The following is a 21,709-nucleotide window of genomic DNA, read 5'->3' on the forward strand; positions in this document are numbered from 1 at the left end:
CTTTTCATGGAAATCCACTGAGGATCTATAGATCTCATGGGAGCTATTCAGTAATATCATAACTACAATTGGAAAACCCTGGCCTGTTATAACTTTGAAGGGTCTACACTTTAAAGATGAAAGAGACATGTTTTTATAAAACTCTACATTTCTGCACCCGAGCACTGATTCAGGTGGACAGACAATGGGCTTTAACCTTAGGAAGCTGGCTGCCCTCAGGAGACAGGTAAGAGGCTGGCGAGGGGGAGGGTCAGACGCCTTACACGGCCAAGAGTGAGCAGTAAGCCTGGTGGCCAGATGGGGCTGCATGAAGATCACCTACATTGAACATATAATGTCCTCAAGAAATAATATATATGGGAGAGAGAATGGGGACTAGGGAGGATGGGGAAGAGGGGGTGAGGGAAGAGTGAGGGCTTTGGGGGCAAAACTTCCGTAACTAAGGCTAGTTCAGTGTGGGTATGTTTCCCCACCCCACTGCCCACACTACTTCATTATACACCACCTCTACTGGGCAGCGCTGCCATGTAAGCTGCTTTGGGTCCCAGCCAGACTCCAGACTCTCCACATGGACCCCTAACCCTATTCACCCACACCAGACAACGAAGTAAGAAGAGTGTAAATATTCATATGAATAGTTGGCAACTGTTCAGTGTCTACTGGGCACCAGCCACTTTTCATAATCCTCACCACTGTCCTGCAAAGGCTGGCTTTATCTTCCTCTCTGCTTTTCAGACAGGGAAACAAAGACTTAGAAGCAGACCTGGTTGAATCAGGATTGGAACCTGGGGCTGCCTGCCTTCAGGGGTGTGCTCTTCCAGTAGCTTGTAGGATACTGGGGTTGGGGGGCAGTGACCACGCTGTTAAAGGGAGGAGGAGGGGTAGGGTCAGCTTTGGGGGCCTATAGGGGGTCTGGGTGTGCATGGTTACATGTGGGGTCATTTCCTGAGCTGCATGTGAGTTTAAGTGTGTGTATGTGGGTTGAGGTATGGGTATATATGGACATTTGTGGGCTGGTTCTTGGAATATGTGTATTTGAGTGTGTTTGTGTGTGTGTGTGTGTGTGTGTGTGTGTGTGTGTGTGTAGGGGGTTAGTCCCTGGGCTGCTGGGCAACTGTGTTTTGGGGCTCCATTGGGGGCAGACAGGCTTGAATTTTGTGCATGATTGTGAGTCTGTGTGTGCATGAGTGTGTAAGTTTGAGCGTGCAAGTATGTTGGGGTGCTGGGGGGGGTTAATCCCTGACCATGTGTTTGTGATGTGTGGATGTGTGTGTGTGTGTGTGTGGTCAGCCCCTAGGGTCTGTGTGGGTACGAGTGTGCCTGAATGGGTGTGTGAGTCGGTGTGTGTGTTTGAGTGTGTGTGCGTGTGTGTCCGGGGCGCGTTGAGCCTGGGGGTTGGGGGGAGACGCCGGCGGGCCCCGCCCTGCGCTGCAGGTGGGCCGGGCCCTCGGCTGGGCCGGCCGCGCTCGCTGCTCTTGGCTCGCGGCCGCGCCGGGCTCGCAGGGCTGGGCTCGGGCTGCGGGGCGGCGCCGGGACAGGAAGCGGAAAGCAGCAGTGCAGCGGCGGCGGCGGCGGGGCTCTGCCTCTACAGGAGCCCAGTGCAGGCCGCAGAGTCGGGGCCGCTGCGAGCCGAGACCGCGGGCCGCGGAGCCCGCACGGCCGGCGCGGAGGTGAGTCCCGCCGCAGGCCGGGCGCGGCGGGGCGGCGGGCGCGGGGTGCAGACCTCCCGCGGGGAGACGCCCCCACCCGGACCCGCGACCCCGCGAGCCCCTGGGTCCTCCTCCCGCAGCCCCACCCCGGACTCAGACCCCGGTTCACTGCCCTTCTCCCGCCTCTGGCCGGGAGCCTCCTTCCCTCCCGCGGTCCATAGCCCGAGCCGTGCTTCCCGGGACCCCACTCCTCTCCCATCCCCGCGAGGTGCGCCCCTCCCGCCCCGGGGCCGCACTCCCCGCGCACCCCACTTCCTCGGTCCGGGCATTTCCTCCCCACGCCTCGGACGCTCGCTGCTACCGTGGCTGCACTTTGGGGTGCGCGCCCCGGCCGGCAGGGAGTGGCCGAGCGTTCCTGCAGGCACCCGCGCTGAGGCACCGGCCCTGCGGGGCTGGGGCCGGACCGCCCTGCGCACCCCGGGAGCCGGGCGAGCTCCGTGGTTCCCACCCCGCCGTGGGGCTCGACCCGGGAACAGCCCGCGCCCGGGGACCCGCCCGACCCTGGGCCAGAAACCGGCACAGAGCTGGCCTGTGTTCCCACCTCGCTTACAGAAGGGAGCTGGCCCTGGAGGCGGGCGGGGGGCGAGTCCGGTTGCGCATCGGAGAGCGCAACAGGCAGGTAGGAGTTTACTTTCAAAAACGCCGGGGTGGAGCAGCAGGCGTCCGGCTAGTCTCTGCCCGAGGCGTCCCGGTTGGAGGCAATCTCACCGCCTCGGGGCAGCCTTCGCCGCGGGCAGGACCTCATTTCCTCCTGCAGGCTTTAAACTGCCCCAAGCAAACGTGTCCGGGGAAGTGTGAAGCTTTATAAAAATTTAAACGCGTCGGTGGCGGAGGCAGGAGTGGGGCGGAGCCGCGGCCTGGCGGCCCGGAGATGAGCTAGTGAGACTTGGAGCCGAGAAACCTGTGGCTCAGTTTTCACAGCTTCAAACCAGGTATAAAGCCCACCCCGCGAAGGTGTTGTGAGCTCGTTTAGCCGCTTGTTAAGAGATGTTAGAGCTCTTTATTATGATGATTTTGTGGCTGGCACGTGCATTTTGTTAAACCCCTTTTGGGGGGCTGTGATTGGAAATACATGTATTTTTAGACATCTATTCCAAAAGCTAGCGAGCTGTAAAGAATCTGGCATTTTCACTGATGTGTTTATAAATTTTACAGGGTTGCTGGAAAAATATTATAACTTGTGTCACCAATCAACAATGCTAATTAGCGTTCTCCTTCCAGTGGGTGGGTTGTTTGATTACACAGCTCCTAGGCTCTTTAAGTGAGATGGCAGAAACTGTCTGAATCCAGGGAGATGTAATTAGTCATTTTATGTAACCACTAATTAGAGTTTTTAGAGTTGGATTAAATCAATGTGATATAGTTGGGGTTTGATTTCTGGGAGGAAACTGTTTATTCTCCAGTTCAAGTAAATAACACTCTTCACCTCTCCATAAGCATTTAGCATTCCCAGACTTTGGTGTCTCTCAATATAATTACTGAAACAGCTAGGGTGAAATTTTCACTGTTACAGTGTTGGCAGCGTGACTTGGTTGCAACTTAATTTGTAAGTAAAATGGGAGAATTTTGAGAACGGCATGTTTGTAAGGACTGCTTGCCAGGCAATACATTTTCATTGCCTTGTGTACTTGAGCAAAAGGATGAAACCGTAAAGGAAGGTTTCCTGACCAAGAAGCAATGCCAGGTCACCCTGGTCCACTGGAGAATAAACAGATGTTGAGTGAGGAAGGTATTCTCCCCTCCAGCCCCCAACGCACACAAACACACACCCTGTTTGCTATCCCAGACCTCAGCAGCATTTGGGTTGAGTGGGCACTTATCACATTGTATTTTAATAGGCAGGTTCTACCTTTAAGCTGTGAGCTCCTTGGAGTTAGAACTATTTCAGATTCATTTCTTTTCTTTTGGACTCCCCACAATGCTTGGGACACTGAACCTGTGAGTAGGAGTTGAAATTGCAGAATTCTTTGTGGGTTCTGTGTGGTTTGGGACAATTTGTGATGGTTGCCTCCCCTCCTCCCTGTAAATAAACGAGTTTGGTAATTGCTACATTGTTATATAGTTTCCATAGTCACGAGCACAGGTTCTGGAATTAGACTCTCAGAGTTCAAGGCCCAGCTCCAGCACTTACCAGGTTTGCCACCTTGGTTTTCTTAACTGTAGCATGAAATTCATATTTTTTCTCCCATATAAGGCGTGTTCTGAGGATTAAGTGAGATATTATATGCAAATGACTTAAAACAGTTCCTAATACATATGAAGCACTCGATTAACTGTGAGCCATTAGATTATTATGGTCCTTCTCTCTCTATAAAGTGAACTAGCTGTGGCTAGGGGACTAGCTGTGTATGGGCATCGTGCTGTGCCATTTTCCAGAAGGTGGACGAGGCAGGATTAGGTGGACGTGGGGTTGGACCATGTTTCTAGTAGTGGCTTTGGTCTCACCTGAAGCCTGATGAAAAGGTGCATGTATGTTCAGCTGAGGTCTGTCTCCATTGGTGTCCTTCTGAATACCACTTTATTGGACAGCAGTCATTGGACCCTGCATCATGGAATTTACAGGGGAGGTAGTATTTTCGAAATTACTTTTCCGAAGCTTAAAAATCTGGCAGGGGACAAGGGGCGGGGGTCACTTGAGAACAAATATACATCATAAGAACTCCAGACACATTAACCATTCACAGCTTTTGGAAATCTATACCCAGCTGTTAAGGGTGTTTCAGAGGTAATTGATGACTGGAACCAAGAGGAGATATTCTGGGAAGGTGAGTTGAAATCATTGGTAAAATGAGGTTGACATTTTCTTTTCTTGTGAATAGTGGCCCGGAATCACTCATTTAGAAGGGCACTGTTGAAAGAATCACTGGGTTTGTTGCAAATGCCACAATCCTTCTGATCCCCACATCAGTGGCCTGGATGATGTGTTATGGTTTATAGACCACAAGTTCAGCAAAATACTTCTTCCCATCCTCCCTTACAGCCCTGAGGTCCTCCAGATAAACCCAATAAAACACACAGAGCTTTCTCTGATACTCACTTCTAACCTGGGGACGGTAAAAGAAGGCCTGCAAGGAAACGAATGGAAATCAATAAATTAGTTAACTATAGCTAATGGGATTCATTAAAGTAGACTCACATAGACCCAAAAAAGTACATAAGTTTAATGAAAATGATACATAAGTCATGTGCCTTACAAAGGTATTCTTTCCAATGGAAGGAATTTAACTTTACTAAGTAGTAATAATGCTTACCGTGTGCTAGGCATTAGTCTGAATGATTATGAATGATCTCATTTAACCCACCTTGAGCCTATAAGGTAAGTAAAATATAATTCTGTTGTTATAATTAGGGAAACAGGCACAGAAGGGTTAAGTAATTAATCTGAGGTCACACAGCTGATAAGTAGCAGAGCCAGGATTTGAACAGTGACAATCTAACTTCAAAACCTGTGCTCATTGCTTGTCCCCTGTAGAAGAAAAGTTGACTAAACAAAATTATCTAAATTATCCTTTTCCCCTTGAGTGCCACGTAATTAATAAACGGGTACCTTGAGAAAAATGTTAGCTTGAAAACAATAAAAATAATGAATGGTGTAAACCCTTTAGAATTATATATATGATAAAAATCAAATATGCAAAGTGATGTGCTCAGTATATATAAACACAGTTGCTTCCCTTGGAAGTATATCCACTGCAGAAGGAGTAGAATGGCTCTTTAAATTCAGCGTGTGTCTCTGTACCCCTTGCAAGGTAACTTTCTACCCTCCAACCCAAGTTCACTTAATAGCTCTAGGCAGAGCTGTTGACATTTTTATAATTTCCTTTTCTGAGAAGGTTAGCTTACGTTTACCACTGTCATTACCATAACATATTATTTCCCTCATATGATTTTCTGAACACTGTGTTTTCCTTTCAAGTAGGAGTCAGGTATATTTTGTGAGTGATTGTGACTTTAGGGGCGGATTCTCTTCAAGGCCTCTGATCCCCACTTTGCTTTTAATAAAGGTGGGGGGGGGGGGAAGGAGGTTCTCTGACATTTTTGTTGGGGAATTCCAGATTTAAGATGCTGCCACTTGGTCAAAAGTGCTCTTGAACCTGTCTCAACACTGCCCTCTGACCTTCATGAGATGTGATTTGACAAGCTCTAGCCCTATCCTGGTGTTTGCTTGCAGCCCGGAAGGGATAAATGACAGGAGGACAGGGGGAGGCAGAGACTGATGCCAGTTCTTACTGTGTCTGGCATATAACCTTTGCCGCTGAGTAAGACTTGTGCAAGCAGCAGAGCAGCTCCACTCTTGGTGGTTCGGATGTCACTGTGGAATGTAATCTCTGCATCTTTTTCTTCGGTTGTAAAACCGAGGATTTAAAATAGACGACCTCTAAGGTTTCTTCCACAGTGAACCTATGGGCTCCACGTCCCGACATGTACCACCTAAACCCTTCCTTCATTCAGCACACATTTACAGAGAGCCTGTTGTGCTCCAGGAGCTGGAGAGAGAGTAATGAAAGAGGCCCCTGCCCTCGTGGAGCTTACTGTCTCTGCAGGAGCCAGTCCCTGTGTAATTGGAAATTGGGAGATCAAGAAGTACAGGGAGGTGGGAAAGGGCCAGGTGAGGCCGGAGGACCGGAAAGGCCCTTGAGAGAAGCTGTATTTCAGCTGAGAGGGATGAGTAGGAATTGGGCAAAATGAGGTGGGTGAAGAGTGAGTAGAGCAGATGTACTGAGGCTGCAGAGAGCCGGGTGCCTTAGAGAACCTCGGGTAGAGAAGGAAAGCCCAGCTGGAGAGGTGGGCAGGGCCTGGCAGACCAAGTGAAGGATTTTGAGTTTTATTTGAAGTGCAGCGGAACACCGTGGAGGGGTTTTAAGCAGGGAAGTGACGTCCACGTTGTGATTTGAAAGATCACTCTGGCAGCTGCCCAACCAGAGCCAGGCACAGTCTGGGTCATGTCAGGGGTCAGTGTGATAGACAGATAGTTCCAGATTCCAGGATCCACATTACACCTTTATGTGACCCTATCCTATTCAAGCCAGTGCAGCAGCCTATCACTTTATTACCCAGAGAACCTGATTCCTTTTCTTTACTTTATTATCTTCCTGATAAGGCCTCCCTCTGACCTTATCTGAGTTCTGCTAATTTCTTGTGCATACAAGGGAACTATCTTGTAAATGTACTGCTGCAATGATAAGCTTCAGGATGTGTTTTTCTGTTAATGATGTCGAAACCCTTCCATTGGCTTTTGAGATGAGTTCGCTCTGGATTTTGTCCGTCTGCCTCTGGTTGCTGCTTCTTAATCCTCACTGAGATCTGGGACAAGAATTGATAGCTCTGGTAGAGACAGTGTGACGCAGAAGGGGCCCGAACTCTCGAGAGACTGGATTCTGTGAGGAAACCTGCAGGCTTTGGAATAGTTTAGCCCTGTGTCTGTGGAGCCTGGAGGAAGTGGGTGGCCTGAGAACTGGGAGACTGAGGGGTGGATAACAGGGGACAGAGGGCACTTAGGGACAGTAGAATGTGTGGGCTGAAGCGGGGAGAGAGTTGTGAAAATGGTGCTGGGTTGGCTCTATAGGGTCAGTAGGATGTTTGCATGGTGCCAGTGGAGGAAATTGAAAAGAACAGTCCGGGGCACCGGAGAGCATCGCGGGGGTGATGGGAATCCCAAGCGGAGCAAGAGGCATCTGAGTAGGAAATGTGCATTGGGGATTTATCCTTTCAGTAAGTATTTGTTGGGTACCTCTTATGTTCCGTGTATCCTGGGGTAGGTAAACAGTAGCTTCTGTCTCCATGGAGCTTATCCTAGAGTAAATCCATGGACGGAGGAGAATAATGGGTGAGTTTTGAGTCTTAAAAGATAACTTGATGGGGGAGAGGGAGAGGACTGTTGGAGGAGGAGTAGCACAAACACCATCAAATCGGAGGAGGACAGACAGCAGAGAGCTCCGCGAGGGCAGCCGTGTGCTGTGTGCCATTGTCATTGCTGTAACCTAGCATCGCCTAGCAGGTCTCTCATAGCCCCACTAAACGTGGAGGCGGATGAATGCATACATGGGTTAAGAAGGTCTGGGGGGAAGGAGGACAAGGGTGGGACCTTTGGATTTGGCTCCTGGCAATCTCTGGCCAACTTAGCGCTGTTTCAGTGGAGCATCAAAGATGGAGGATTGGGGTGACAAGAGGGAGGGAATGGCAGCATATGCAAACCACCCCTTTGATAAATATAGTTAGGAATTGTGAGAGAGAAACCAGACAAGGGCAGCTGGAGAGTAGAGGTAAAGCTTTCCCCCAAACAGCACTTGGGAGCCCATGATTTCCTTTGAGGGGCATGCCTGGAGTTGCCTTAACGGATGGCCAGAGGTTTTAATGAGGACTAAGGATGACGTCCTCTTGCAGTAGGGGAATGAAATTTGCATTAGCATGTGCCAGAGGCTTTATTTTGGGAGCTTCCTTTAACGCTTAACAGCAACCCTAGGAAGAGATCATATTAAATGGCCTCATTTTACAGAGGTGTCGGGGGCGGTGGTGGGAGGGTGGGGAGATAAGCTCAGAGAGGTAAGTGTCTGCCCTGCGGTGTCACGGCCCCGGGAGCGTGAATAGGATCAACCCAGGTCTTCGGGGCCTGGGCCACCTGCCTCTGAGACACCCCAGCAGCATTTAGCCGGAAATAGCTAGAAGCTGGGATGGAAAAGAGAATCGAGAGTTAATGGGTTGGAGGGCAGAAAAAAGTATAGACATTGTGGTTGGTCAATTCTGGGTGTAGAAGACAGCAGTCAGGTTTCTGGGCCAGGCAGCCGGGTGTTGGAACCTGCAGGTCAGCAGAGAGCTGGGTGAAGGACCTTTGGGGAAAGAGGCTCATTAGGGGCAGGTCTGGAGATCTTGGCTCACCTCCTGAGGCTGGCGTCTGCCAGGTATGGAGAAGAACAAGCAGCATAGCCCAGCGCAGAAAGGAAGTGAGAGTCTAAGGTGCTGAAAGCTCATTGAAATTGCTAGTGAACATGCTGGGAGGAAGAGTAGGGAGAAAAAAAAAAAAGATGAGCTTGTTCTTAAAGTCTTCTAGAAAAGTGGGGGAAGGTCCAAGAGCAAAACTAACATGTTTTTAAAATGCCCACAGTGGGTTTTTTTCCACATTTGATGCTTTACAGTCACGCCACGAAATAGGCTGCCTTATTTCCATTTTACGGATGAGGACACCGGAGGCTCCAAGGGGAACGCAGCTAGTTAGCAAGCCCTGGACTGCACTGGGATGCAAGCCCAGCGCTGTCTGGCCGCAGGTGAGCCTCAGGTGGGAAGGTGAGCACGGGCACCCACTCTGTCTTGCTCCTTTCCGTGTCTTTCTCTTACTGAGAGAGACAAGGAGAGCCTCTAGGTTGGGGACTGGTCGCGGGAGTCTTGATAACCCCAAATGCCCCTTATCCAGCGTATCGGAGCCGGTGCTGGGAGTGGTCACGGTTGTAGCTTGTTTGTTTCTCGCATGAGCCCTTTTATTCACCTTTTACAGATGTGGGTTCAGAGAGGTTTAATAATTTGACTGAGGTCATATAGCTAACAGGTGAGTAAAGCCTGGGATTGGAAGCCAGCTCCTAATACTGTATCAGCTTATATCTACAGATCAACCCTGTGAAGTCCGTGGCTGGTGGGTTTATCCCCATTTGACAAATGAGGAAATCGAGGCTCAAGAAGGCAGGTGACTTATCCCAGGTTGTACTTGACAGTGAGCAGCCCTAGCTAGACCCCGGGTCTCCCCACTGCTCACCTTGGGTTCATGCAGGAGAGCAGACATGAAATAATGAGTCAGGACATCAGGAAAAGGGAGGCTAGCTAGCCCTAGGTGACAGACCCTAGGGAATGAATGATAAGGGCAAACAACCTAGGTGGTACTGAGGCTCGGACTGTGTTGGCCAGTGGTGGTTTGTGGGTGATTCCCTCCAGGCTGGCAGGTCATTCATTGCTCAGGAGCCTTGGCCTTCTCCCAGTGGGGGTAGAGGTATGGCATCTGCGGCTTCTTTGTTTTTTCTTCACACTGATCTCCCTGGCTCTGTTTGCAGTGTCAGCTTCCAGGGGCGCTGGAAGGAGGAGCCCTGTGGGGTGGAGACCAGCTCCGGGGTGAGGGGTGTAGAACTCCTTTCTCTCCAAGTAAAGGTTTAGCATGTGGGGCTCAGGAATGTACTTGGAAACATTTCCAATTTATTTTTATTGCATAGCAATATTTAATGAAAATGTGGGAAAAGACCCAGGAACCTGCAGCTAATAAATCACCTGCTTTCATTTTCTGATGTTCTGTCATCCTTGTCCTTACGTAAGTGATTGTAACTGGAATGTAGATTTCAGCGTCTATCTGCAGTGCTGTATGTAGCCTGCTTTTTAAATTTATCACTATATCATACAAATTTCTGTTCTTCGTAATTATCATTTTAAACAGCTCTATGATATTTCTTTGGGTGAATGAATCATGTTTCCCTGACCTAGTCCTCTGTTTGGGGGGCATTGAGAGTGTTTCTTGCTCTTCACTATTTTAGACAATGTGCTAATAGTAGTTTTTCGTTTAAAAAAGGAGATTAGTTCCCTGAGATAAATTCTCAGGAGTTTGGATTCCTGGATTAAAGAGATTGAGAACCTTTTTTTTTTTTTTTTCCCAGTGGTTTCGGAAACTCTGAGCAAATCCCTGAAAAGCTGCTTCCCTGGGTATTGTTTTGTAACCAGCACACTGGCAGTGGGAGCTGGGCACGGTGTCTAGGACTGGGATGCCAGGAAGGCCGGCTGTGTCTGGGAGATGGCCAAGGGCCAGGTCTCTCCCACCTCCGGTTTCCCCGCTGCTGCGGGGCGGGGGTTGGGCTTTGCCCGGCACCCACCCGTCCCCCTCCCAGACACCTGGGCAAGCTGGCTGCTGCCTGAGTGGAGCACTTAGCACTCAGGAGCCTCACCCTTGCTCACTTGTTCCATCATAGAGACCCCAGAGAGGAGGTTGCTACTGTCACTTATCTTCTCGCCCCTCGGGTTTGGCTTTGAAGGTTGATATCCTTTTTTTTTCCTGTTTTCCCAGAATTCGTTCCTGCCGAAGAGTAAGTCCTCGATTCCCAGGCCCTTTGAGGTCTGAGGAGGAGTCCAGTAGGTGAGATTCTCTACCTCTAAGGAGAAACAGTACCTGCTCCTTCAGCAAGAGCAAGCTCTCCGTTGCTATGGATACCGAATCCACGTATTCTGGATACTCTTACTATTCTAGTCATTCGAAAAAATCTCACAGACAAGGGTATGTAAGCTACTGCTTGTTCCACTTTTCCTTTGGGGGAAACTTGCAGGTTGCTCAGGCTGCCTGGGCTCACTTTCAAACAGTCCCCCTGCAGGGCAGTTGACGCCTGAGGTTCAGTCCAAGAGCATTTAACAGGCATTGGGAGGAACTACACCACCAATTTACATTTTATAGCCACCATTACAGTTGGTGACTTTAAGTTCTCACAACTGATTTTAAATTAAAGTTTCTCCCTTCAGTGGAAATGTTTTTCATTTCTAAGTACTTTTCATAGATGACAGTTCTCTCAAAGCTTTACCAAGAATGCAAGTGAAAGTTCCAAAATAAAAAAAGTGTTAATTTGTTGCTTCTCACCCAAAGCTGCTGACTCATCCATTATGCATTTGCCTGAGGCGTATCCACTGAAGTGGCAGGATTGGCCTAGTGCCTTATTTATTTCTCTCTGACTAGTCTTCCCAGTGCGCAGGCCTGGGTTTTGAAAACTCCGACCTCGGTGATGGGGCCAAATTTCCTCTCCTCTGTGAGGAATGAACAGGTCTGCACTGGTATTCATAAGGCCTGCCGTATTACAGACCTCCAGAACGGTCAGGAGAGAAACGAGGAAATGAATGAATGAAGAGGTGGTACTGTACTGGTGAAGAGTGCAGTTGATAAAATTGCAATGCTGCCTCTTCCTTAGAGCCCTCATTTGTAAAATGGGTATAGCAGGGCTGTTGAGAGGATTAAATGAGATTATGCTTGTGAAGCATTTAACACAGCACATAGTAGGTCACTAACCAGTGGCTGTATTAATGCTATCAATGGCCTTGGCATTTCAGCACCACACTCAAAGGCCCACCTGTGGTCACAGCCCTGCCATGGCTGGGAATGGTGATTATAGTGGTGTTTCCCTGACTGAGCAGTTCCCCATACAAGCAGCTGAATGCAGAGCAGGATTTTGTTTTGTAAAACAGCAGTAAGATACGGATATCTAATTGATTTATTCGTTTGTTAGCATGTACGGATGTACACACGCAGAAAGGGGTCTGGAAGGATAGTGTCGGAGCTGCCCAGAGCGGTCATCCACCGGGAAGGGGTCCACACAGGATGGTGACTGATGGGAACTTTCATTTGTGCTTTATCTTTCTGCACTTGTTCAGTCTTTTACAAGTGTATATTTTGTGATTAAAAGTAGAAATGGAATGAGTGTAAAAGAAGGACTTTCAAAGATTATTTAATGACATGAGAAAATACATATGATGCCATGTTACTAAAACACAAGATTCAAAACTTTGTACCTATAATGGTTATATATTCTTATGATACAATGAATGGTAACAGATGGACCGTGCCTATCTCTAGGTGTGCAGCTATTGGGATTATAGTTGTGTGTGTGTGTGTGTGTGTGTGTTTAACTTTCCTTATTTTCTAAATTTCATGTATTGCTCGTATAATCATAACAATCTGGGGGAAAGAGGTAAATGAGCTTGTGCTGGAGCCCAGGCAAGGCTTAGAAAGCCTTTCCCATGCTGACTAGAGTTAGCATGGGAAACAGCAAGGAGGGCTGCTGAGTGAGGCGTAAAGTGACATGCCAGAACCCAGATCCTGAGAAAGTCAGGAACCCTCTAGTGAGAAACATTTAATCACAAATTTCAATCAGTGGGTAAACATATCAGATTTGTTCTAAAATACTAGAAACAGCTGTGTAAAAATGTCCAATCTTTGAACTTAACTGGAAAAAGCAATTCCCTTGTCAGTGTGCCAAGCTTCCCCATCCTACACTGTGATGAGTGGAGTGGGAATTTGGGGGTTCTCTTGGTGCTTGGGGATGAGTAGAGAGGGACGCCTTGCAGTGTTCAGAGGAGGAACCATCTCTGGCCTCCTTTATCTAGACTCGTGTCCCGACTGTCATTGCTCTGCACTGCTGTTTCCTCAGGCCCCTTGGGGCCCCGAGAAATTGATACTGCAGTGCTCTCGTGGTAACTTTAGGAGACTGTAACTTTCAATGAAAACAGCAGGCAGAACTCTGAGGGCCTTCTTGGACCCCTGCGGAAAGTACTTGGCAAATAATACAAGCTGAGACCTTTAATAATTTAACCAAGGGTGTTGCTGAATGCCTACTCAGAAGAGCTCGGGGTGAGAGATTCAAGATTTATAGGTGAACTTCCTGGCATCTTTAGAAAAGTTGGATTCCGTGACAGGCAGCCCTCTAGGGCATAGTGACTGTGGGGCAGAGGTTGTAATCCATAGAGAGTAGGTGCCGGGAGTCCTTTGTCGGGGTGGGTGCCCTGGACCCAGCAGAGGGTCGCTATCACCGGGAGTGTCCCTGTGAGGGCTGCTTTGCTCAGGGATTTGTTGGGAATTTGAGTGGCAGAGTAGGAAAGGAGAGGGAGCTTGTTTGCTCTTTAGGAATCTTGGTAGAACTGTCAGCGGGGAATAATGAAGGGCAGCAAACTTGATATTCCTGATGACACCGAGATCATCTTTGGAGGACTGGCTGGGTTCTAAGCAGATGACAAGTGACTCTTTTCTAACAAAGAGGTTAGTGGTCTGGTTTTGTGATACCTGCCATCTCCAGAGGGTATCCAGTTAACTTGCTGGGAAAACGGCACAGACTCCAGCCGACCTCGCCTAGCCTTTGGGTTTTGGAGTACCAGTTCCCCGAGTTCAATACAGCGGCTGCCAGTACTGTTCATGACCAGTTTGAGAGTGCCTGTTAGGACCCTTGGTCATTATCCCCCATCCTCACAGCAGTCCCAGAACGGTGGGAGGTGGGACCCCCGTTCAACAGGTGATACAATTGAGACTCAGAGAGAGCACTATTTGCCTGAAGTTATGAGGTTGGTAGAGACCCTCAGGTTTAAGGCCCCATTTAGTCCTCCTCTGGAAGCCGTGCTTTCCTCCCTGGGCTGTGCTGGGTGGAGAGCGGCAGAGTAACTGATAGGGAAGAAAGGGAGTGGAGGGTAAGCCGTGTGACTAATGTACTATAAAATGCATTGTCCACAAGAGGCTGCCTGAGCGGTAGGTCGATCTGTGCTTTTGTTCCGAGGCCGCTTCCAAGTCAGTTTGTCCTGTGCCCAGCCCTCGCACCCGAGGCAGTGCCGAGAGGAAGCAGCCAGGCCCCGGCAGTCGCCGTTGGTGGAGAAAGGACAGGTGGTGGGTGGTGGTAGAGAAGGAAAGGGAAGAGTAACCGGTGGGGCTGGCTTTCCCCAAGTAGAAATAGACAAACAACAGAAAGAGGGCAAAATCATCTTCCCAGGAAATGCTGACTGTAAGTGGGAACGGTCTAGGAATCGACGGGGATTCTGGTCAGAGTGAGACGGGCTTTACAGCAGCACCCCCAGGGCTCAGCTCTGGAATCGGCTGAATACAAGCGTTTACACACTCATACACGTGCGGGTACAGACACGTGCCCAGGCCTCCAGCATGTTACTGCTTGCCCCGACCCCTGACTTATCTTTACTCATACGGGCACATGATGCATGGAGACAGGCTCAGAGATAAAGATACGAGGATTCCTGAGGCTGACACACCTGCCCAGCAAAGATGCCTAGGTGATCCAGACGACTCGGGTGGAGTTGGAGAAACACCAAGTGCGTGTGTGTTTGAAAAATCCTTTCAGTGGTTTGGTAGCCTACTCCCTGTCTCCTGTTTCTCTTAGACACCGTGGACTGGTGGTCTTCACCACTGGCGGGCCCTCTCCTGGAGGGTACTTAGCACGTCCTTGACATCACGGCAGTTGGAGCTCTGGGGATGAACGTTTGGGTACCGATGCAGTGAAGCGACAGCCATACTGGGCTCATAGCTCTGCATGCTGGAAAGCACTTGGAAGGCAGCCTTTTTTGTTGGACTTCTCTATGTAGTCCGGGCTCAGACAGTAATTCAGAGCAGTAATTCAGGACCAGTGATTTTTATAAAAGCTGTACAACAGGTCTTTCTCCCTTGACAAGGACCAGCACGACATGCAGCCCACGTTGAGTTGATAGGGTGAGCTTTCCTTCGGCCCCTTACTTGACAGTGAATGGAAAACTTTCCCCAATTGCTTATTGTTTCTCACAGTGAGTCCTTTTGAAGTGGTTGTCTTTGGCAGCCCAGAGTGTTGGGTGCACTGCTTTGTGTTCTCAAGGTCAGGGTCAAGTCATGACTTCTAGCAGTAGCTTCAAAGGCAGATCTGGGCCTGATGCACACTGTCCTGAGTCCTGCTCCCAGCCTCATGCACTTAATGCTGTTTTAGTATAGAAGCCACGCTGTACACTGCAACATTGTGTAGCTGAGCGCTGCACTCACAGCTCCCATTATCGAGCCCCCGCTGTATACAGGGCATTTTACAAATAGGGAAACGTCTGAGTAGTCGCTCCAACAACCTCCTCCCCCAGGAGCATTTGGGTGGGAGAGCCTTGGGCAGAGTTTCCTGGACCACCTGCCTTCGAATCACCTGGGGTGCTGATGAAAAGGGCGGATTCCTGGTGTCTCTCCTCTCCGGACTATTTCTCTGGGGATGGGGCCAGTGAATCTGTACTTCATCTGCACCCCAGGTGGCTTGTCTGCGCATTCACGTGTGAGAAGCAGTGGTTTAGGGTTTTGAGCTTGGAGGATGAGAAACCTTCCTGGAGTTGTCAGGTAATGGGCTCTTATCTGGTTTACCTCTGATGTTACCAGGGGAACTGTAGAGATCGCGTCTCCTTTGGGGACTGTCGGGCCCTTTAAGGGCCAGGCTGGGCCAGTTGGGGTCGGGTCGAGGAAGGGCTGGCCCCTGAGAGACTGTTTCCAGCCCTGGGTGGTTCCCTACCCGCTCCGGCCCTGGTAGTGTTCAGCCTGCAGGAATTGGCACTCGGTGGAAGAATTTTGATTTCCAGTGGAATTTGTGCTGTCACAGGATTTGACCCGTGGGACTAGTGAAGAGATTGATGGGTTAGGGGAGCACGTGACTTGGCAGATGGCAGGACAGTGATAGATGTGAGAGCAGTTGGGGAAAGTGGAAACACAGTAAGAGGAGCAGTGCCTCGGTCTGGCCTGGCCAAGGTGGGGGTCCTGGGGAACAGTGATTCCAGACATAGTCTAAACAGCTAAGACTGATCAGACACATGGGAAAACTTTCCCCCATTGCTTATTGTTTCTCACAGTGAGTCCTTTTGAAGTGGTTGTCTTTGGCAGCCCAGAGTGTTGGGTGCACTGCTTTGTGTTCTCCAAGGTCAGGGTCAAGTCATGACTTCTAGCAGTAGCTTCAAAGGCAGATTCCATAGCTCTGGTAAGTTCATCAAGTTCAGGGTGTGGGAATGAGCATAAGGAATACTTATGCTACAAAATCTTCCAGTTGCTCTTCAAATCAGTGCCGCAGAGCGGGTCTGAATCGAGGCAGTCGGTTCACATCCTGATCTGCCACTTGCTATGACTTTGGGGAGTCACTTAACTTCTGTGAGCCTCCGTTTCCTCATTTATAAAATGCAGACAATAATACCACATAGGGTTATTGTTAGGATTGAACAAGATTAATATAAGAAAGCACTTGGTAAAGTGCTCTTTAAATTGGGGTGGGCAGTGGAGTGATTGGCAGTGAGACACACCCCTGGATAAACAAACAACATCTCTTTGCTGTTTCCTTAGTTGCCCAGTTAAAATAAAACACCAGAGTTGACCCGAACACATCTATTTCTGGACTCTAATTTAACAGTAGATTGTAGTGATAAATTACGCTACAGGGATTAGAGATGGTATCACTGAAAGCGTCTTTGGGACAACTGAAGCCTCCCTGCCCTTTGAAGGAATTAACCAGGGCTTATCCTAGGGAGATATTGATAAAGCAGAAGTTTGACCACAGAAAGTCTGCATGTGGTTTTGTTAGCTAAGTAGTAGGTTAATAGGAGGGATGCTGTGCAGGGAGAGGGGGTTTGATTGTGTGTTAAAAGCTTCTTTTTCATCTGTCTCCGAGGAACACGTACTCTGCTTCACCAAGTCAAGCCACCATTCTTTGCCGTGTGTGGATAGTAATAGCAGTAATAGCCACAGTGTATTATTTCACATCCCTGTGTCTATGTGGTGAGATCGTTATCCCCATTGCATAGATGATGAAACTGAGGTTTTTCAGAGGTTTGTCAACTGAAATAAAACACAACATGAGAGCTGAGAGGTCACTTTTATTTGGGGCTTCCTGAAGACTAAAGCCTGGGAGACAGCCTCTCACATGGCTCTGAGGAACTGCTCTGAAGAGGTAGTGGGGGAGGTCAGCATATATACGACTTGACGAAAGGGGTACATGCAAGCAGGCACACATCTTGGTAGAAGGTTGCTGCTGGTCACGAGGAGCAGACGTCTCCTTTAATGATTTTAGTGCTTTTCTAGGTGTGAGAAGATGCGAGCAATTGGGTTCATAACATTTTCTCCTGAAAATGTCTAACTGTCTGAAAGGCTGTTCTGCCAGTGTTCCCAGAGCGCAGAGTGCCTCCTTCCTGATCTCTGCCCTGAACTCCTTTCAGGGTGTGTCGAAGGTCAGCAGCAGCAGGGGCTAGCAACTTCATCCTTTTAGAGCCACTGGTGAGCGACAGTCTTTAATTGGCAGGTTCAGTAACGTGTGCAGGCTCACACATCAGGTAGGGGCAGAACCCAAATCTGACCGTCTGTCTCTGCAGTGTGTGTGTGCGACGCTTCTGTCCTGCCTGGGAGACCTTGGGGAGGAGGGCGTGTGGGTGAAGGAAGGAGGACTGATGTCAGGGCGGCCTGCGGGACGGAGTTTGAGGGAACTTATTCTTGGCCACTGAGGGGCTCCTTTGGAGGGGCTCCTGGGTTGACTCTTCACAGTTGGGGGTAGGGGTGCCAGTCTCCATAGGTGGTTAAAGGCCAGGTCATGACCCCTGGGCTTTGCACAGTGGTTGATTCCTAATTTCAGCATTGACCCACAGCAGGGTGCGCTCATCGTCACCCTGGAAGACCACCCAGGAAGTTCATCTGGGGTAAAATGGTGCAACAGCCTGCTTTCCTTAGGGGGCCTGAAAACGTACACACATGCACACACACACACACCCATGTGTGTACCTCTTGGGGTCATTTGCTCTCACTTTTGCCTGTTTCTGTGGGTGCTTTAAGTTCATCTAGAATCTATGGGAATGACTTTTAGTTTTGAATTTGTAGTAATGGGAAGTAACTGATTCTCTGTATTGGTTTAGGGTTTCCTTTCTTCTCTTCTTGTCCAAAGGTGTAGGGTGACAGTGTGTCCCAGATTTTTTTGGACAGACCAAAGCTTAAGTATTTTGCTGTGTCGTCCCAATAGAAAAAAGTCCTAGAAAATAAGTTTAGGCGAATTATGATCAACTCAAGTCAGTGATTTTACAATGAAATGTGCCTTAGCTACAGAAATTCTAAAGTTCACAGTATTAGGCTTTGAAAAAATATGATCACTGTTGATAGAGAAGAAGTGACAGTCTTTTTTTGGGTCTTGGAGTGGCAGAAAGAAAATAGTAAGTAGGGAGTAAAGATCAGCTTACTCTTTGCCGGGGGGTGGGATGGGTGTGTGTGTGTGTGTGTGTGTGTGTGTGTGTGTGTAGAAGTTTCTTAAATTCAAAATGAAATTTATAACATGTTTTTTTTTAACAATATTTTTTTTAATTTAATTAATTTATTTTTGGCTGCGTTGGGTCTTTGTTGTTGCACACGGGCTTTCTCTACTTGCGGCGAGCAGGGGTACACTTTGTTGCAGTGCGCAGGCTTTTCATTGCGGTGGCTTCTCTTGTTGCAGAGCACAGGCTCTAGGTGCACGGGCTTCAGTAGTTGTGGCACGTAGTCTCAGTAGTTGTGGTGCACGGGCTTAGTTGCTCAGCGGTATGTGGGATCTTCCCAGACCAGGGCTTGAACCCGTGTCCCCTGTGTTGATGGGTGGATTCTTAACCACTGCACCACCAAGGAAGTCCTATAACATGTTTTGATGAGAGTTAATTAACATGGCATAAATGTGCTAGCGGATTTATCTTTTATTATTTTTTTTCAGGGAAAGAAATAGAGAGAGGCACAAATCACCCCGGAATAAAGATGGCAGAGGGTCAGAAAAATCTGTCACCATTCAAGCTCCCACCGGAGAGCCCTTGTTGGCAAATGATTCTACTCGGACGGAGGAAGCTCAGGTGAGGATCAAAGGCAGTCTGTAAGTACACTGGTACTTGATCAAGCCTCTTTTCTGTAAATGTTTTCCTAAGTCTTGTTGTAATAGGTTCTCTTGGGTTTTTATCTTTATTTTTCTAGCATGTTAATTAGTTTATCTATATCCTGTGGTTTCTTGTTGGTCTAAGGACAGCCTGACCTACCATTGGCTAGCTTGAGGATTCTTCTGAAGTGTGATTGGTTCGCCTCCTTTGAATGGTGTTGAAAAGAAGCCAGCAAGGCTGACGACAGAGCAGAGAAGGGAAAGTTGCAGGCTGCAGGCTCTGGAGACTCATTCCAAAGTAGAACAGTGTAAGAGAGAAGGAAACTCACTCTCCAGAGACCCTAAGTCATGTAGGGAAGAAGAGCTGAGAGGTTAGGACAGCCCAGACGAAGCCTCACTAAACCTGGAGCTGTACACTTAGATGCCTGCTAGGGAAACATAGGTGAGTGAAATAGACCCTGGGTTACACAGAAGAGGCAAAAATATATCAGGCTAGCTTGGGAGTAAATAGCAATCTGTGTGGCATGTCAGTGTCAGGGCTGTGGCATGGAGTGATGGAATCTGGCACCTGGAGAATGCATTTCCTCTGTCAAGGAAGCAACAGGAATGCAGGAATTAAGTGTTCCTGGGTCTTGCAATATTTAAGAAAAGCTGGAAGTTAGGATTTTATGTGAAATCACCCAATTTTAAAATATGGACTATTAATTTTTTTAAAATATCGTGTGTGTTCTTCTCTCTGGGTCCCAGCTGTCTCACAGTCTACTTGATTTGAATAAACATCTGAGCTATACTCAGAAACATGTTTGCACAGCCCCTTGAAGTATATGCATGTCTAGCCTTAGCCCCAAATAAACTGATGTGTGCCCACACAGCTGTAAAGATATAGATAAGCATGCATCTGTGTGTACCTATGGGTACAGACAGATGTGCATTTATAAGCAGACGTATGGACTGAAATTGGAATTCCTCAGAGCATGCAAGATGCTCGTAGAAGCCAAAGCTGCAGTTGTGGCTGAATGTGGGGTTTGTTCAGTGGTAAGTAAATGCCTTTAGTCCTTACTGTTGCACAGCCTGCCTTGGCTCTGGGGCAGTCATAGGGATGGAGAGCCAGAGGGCCAGAGGAATGGTTGGATGGATGGGGCCAGTCCTAAGACTGGGCCACCCTTAAGTGCTGCAGGGGTCAGTTTCCTCCTGGATATGAATTCAGAGGTGCTGGTGGCCCACTGTGAAGGCATTTCGTCTGTCATCTTCTCTACATCTTGTAGCTCACTAGGAAGCTACGTTAGGAAGCTGTTGGTGTTTACACCAGGGAAAAGCATTGAAGTGGGCATCTGGAGGCTGTACTTCTCAGCGGCTGTGTGACTTGACTTTGGGCATTCACAACCTTGGTGGGCCTCAGTTTCTTCATTGAAAATCCAGGGGATTGAGATAGAAGATCTAAGATCCTTTCTCTTCTAAGAACCTCAGTCTTGGGAAGATTGTTGGACATCTTCATTTTTTAGGCACAGATGTGCACATATTCTTAAAATGGACAGGGGATTTAGTTAGCAACTCTTTGGCAGGAAAAAGGGTGAGTAGCTATATCAGCTACATAACAAAATGACCATAATACTAGTGATCATTATTTCGACACTGCTCATCAACTGAATATCAGGCCCAATACAAAACATGGAATCCAATATTTGCCTTCACGAAGAGTGTTACAAAGTAACTTTACTGATCTGTAAACTCACCTTATGTTAAAGCAAGTTGTCCATCTTCGAATGTGTGGCTGTTTCTTCTTGTGCTTATGTTTTTTTCTTTTTCAAAATTGAAGTAAATTCGCACAGAGAAATGAACAGATCTTAAGTGTACAGTTTGAAAAGTTGTAATAGCTGAATAAACCCATATAACCCACACTCCTATCAAGATATATTTCTTTCACTCTAGAAAGTTCTCTTATGCTTTCCCAGTCAATCCCTGCCCCCAAACCCCTGCCCTCTAAGGCAAGCCCTGCTTTGATTTCTATCACTGTAGATTAGTTTTGCCTGTTTTAGAATTTAATATAATTGGAATCATATTCTTTTGTTTTGGACTTTTTTTCACTCAGCATAACAACGTTGAGATTCATCCATGTTTTGCTGTGTTTCAGCAATTCATTCTTTTTTATTTTTGCTGAGTAGTGTTCTAGTGTATGAATATACCACAATTTGTTATCCATTCTCCCGGTGGATAGACATTTGGGTTGCCTCGTTTTTGGCATGAAAATAAAGATGTTAAGAACATTCTGGTTCAAATCTTTTTGTGGACATATGTTTTCATTTATTTGGGGTAAAAATCTGGGAGTAGAATTGCTGGGCCATACAGTTAAGTGTAAATCTACATTTATATGAAACTACCAGACCAGTTTTCAAGAGTGATTGTACCATTTTAAACTTCTACCAGCAGTGAGAGTAGCGGTTGCTTCTGGCTGTTATCTTAACTAGTAACTTCCCTCATAGTACTTGATACTTGTAACTTTCCGAGTTGAAGACCTATTGTTCGCAGGTCGAGACCTTCCCTGCCGCCACCACTATTTCTTGCCGTAGCTTATACGTTTCATGAATCCTAATTTTTTTGATTGTTACTAGATTTGAGGTTATCGTTTGGCTGTGAGATCTCTATCTTGCTGAT

At 48.0% G+C, this 21,709-nt stretch overlaps 1 protein-coding gene across 1 annotated transcript in view; it reads left to right on the forward strand.

Annotated features, from left to right (window-relative positions):
- Positions 1-1,531: 1,531 nt before the first annotated feature.
- The window catches only part of VANGL1 (VANGL planar cell polarity protein 1), a 51,328-nt gene continuing 31,150 nt past the window's right edge, over positions 1,532-21,709 (forward strand). The window contains exons 1-3 of the mRNA XM_060027723.1: positions 1,532-1,670; positions 10,741-10,947; positions 18,905-19,037. Coding sequence (XP_059883706.1) covers positions 10,877-10,947; positions 18,905-19,037 — 204 coding nt within the window. The 5' untranslated portion in view covers positions 1,532-1,670; positions 10,741-10,876. The remainder of the gene's footprint in view (positions 1,671-10,740; positions 10,948-18,904; positions 19,038-21,709) is intronic.

The sequence above is a fragment of the Delphinus delphis genome, chromosome 1 (genome assembly GCF_949987515.2).
Source record: "Delphinus delphis chromosome 1, mDelDel1.2, whole genome shotgun sequence".
Lineage (NCBI taxonomy): Eukaryota > Metazoa > Chordata > Mammalia > Artiodactyla > Delphinidae > Delphinus > Delphinus delphis.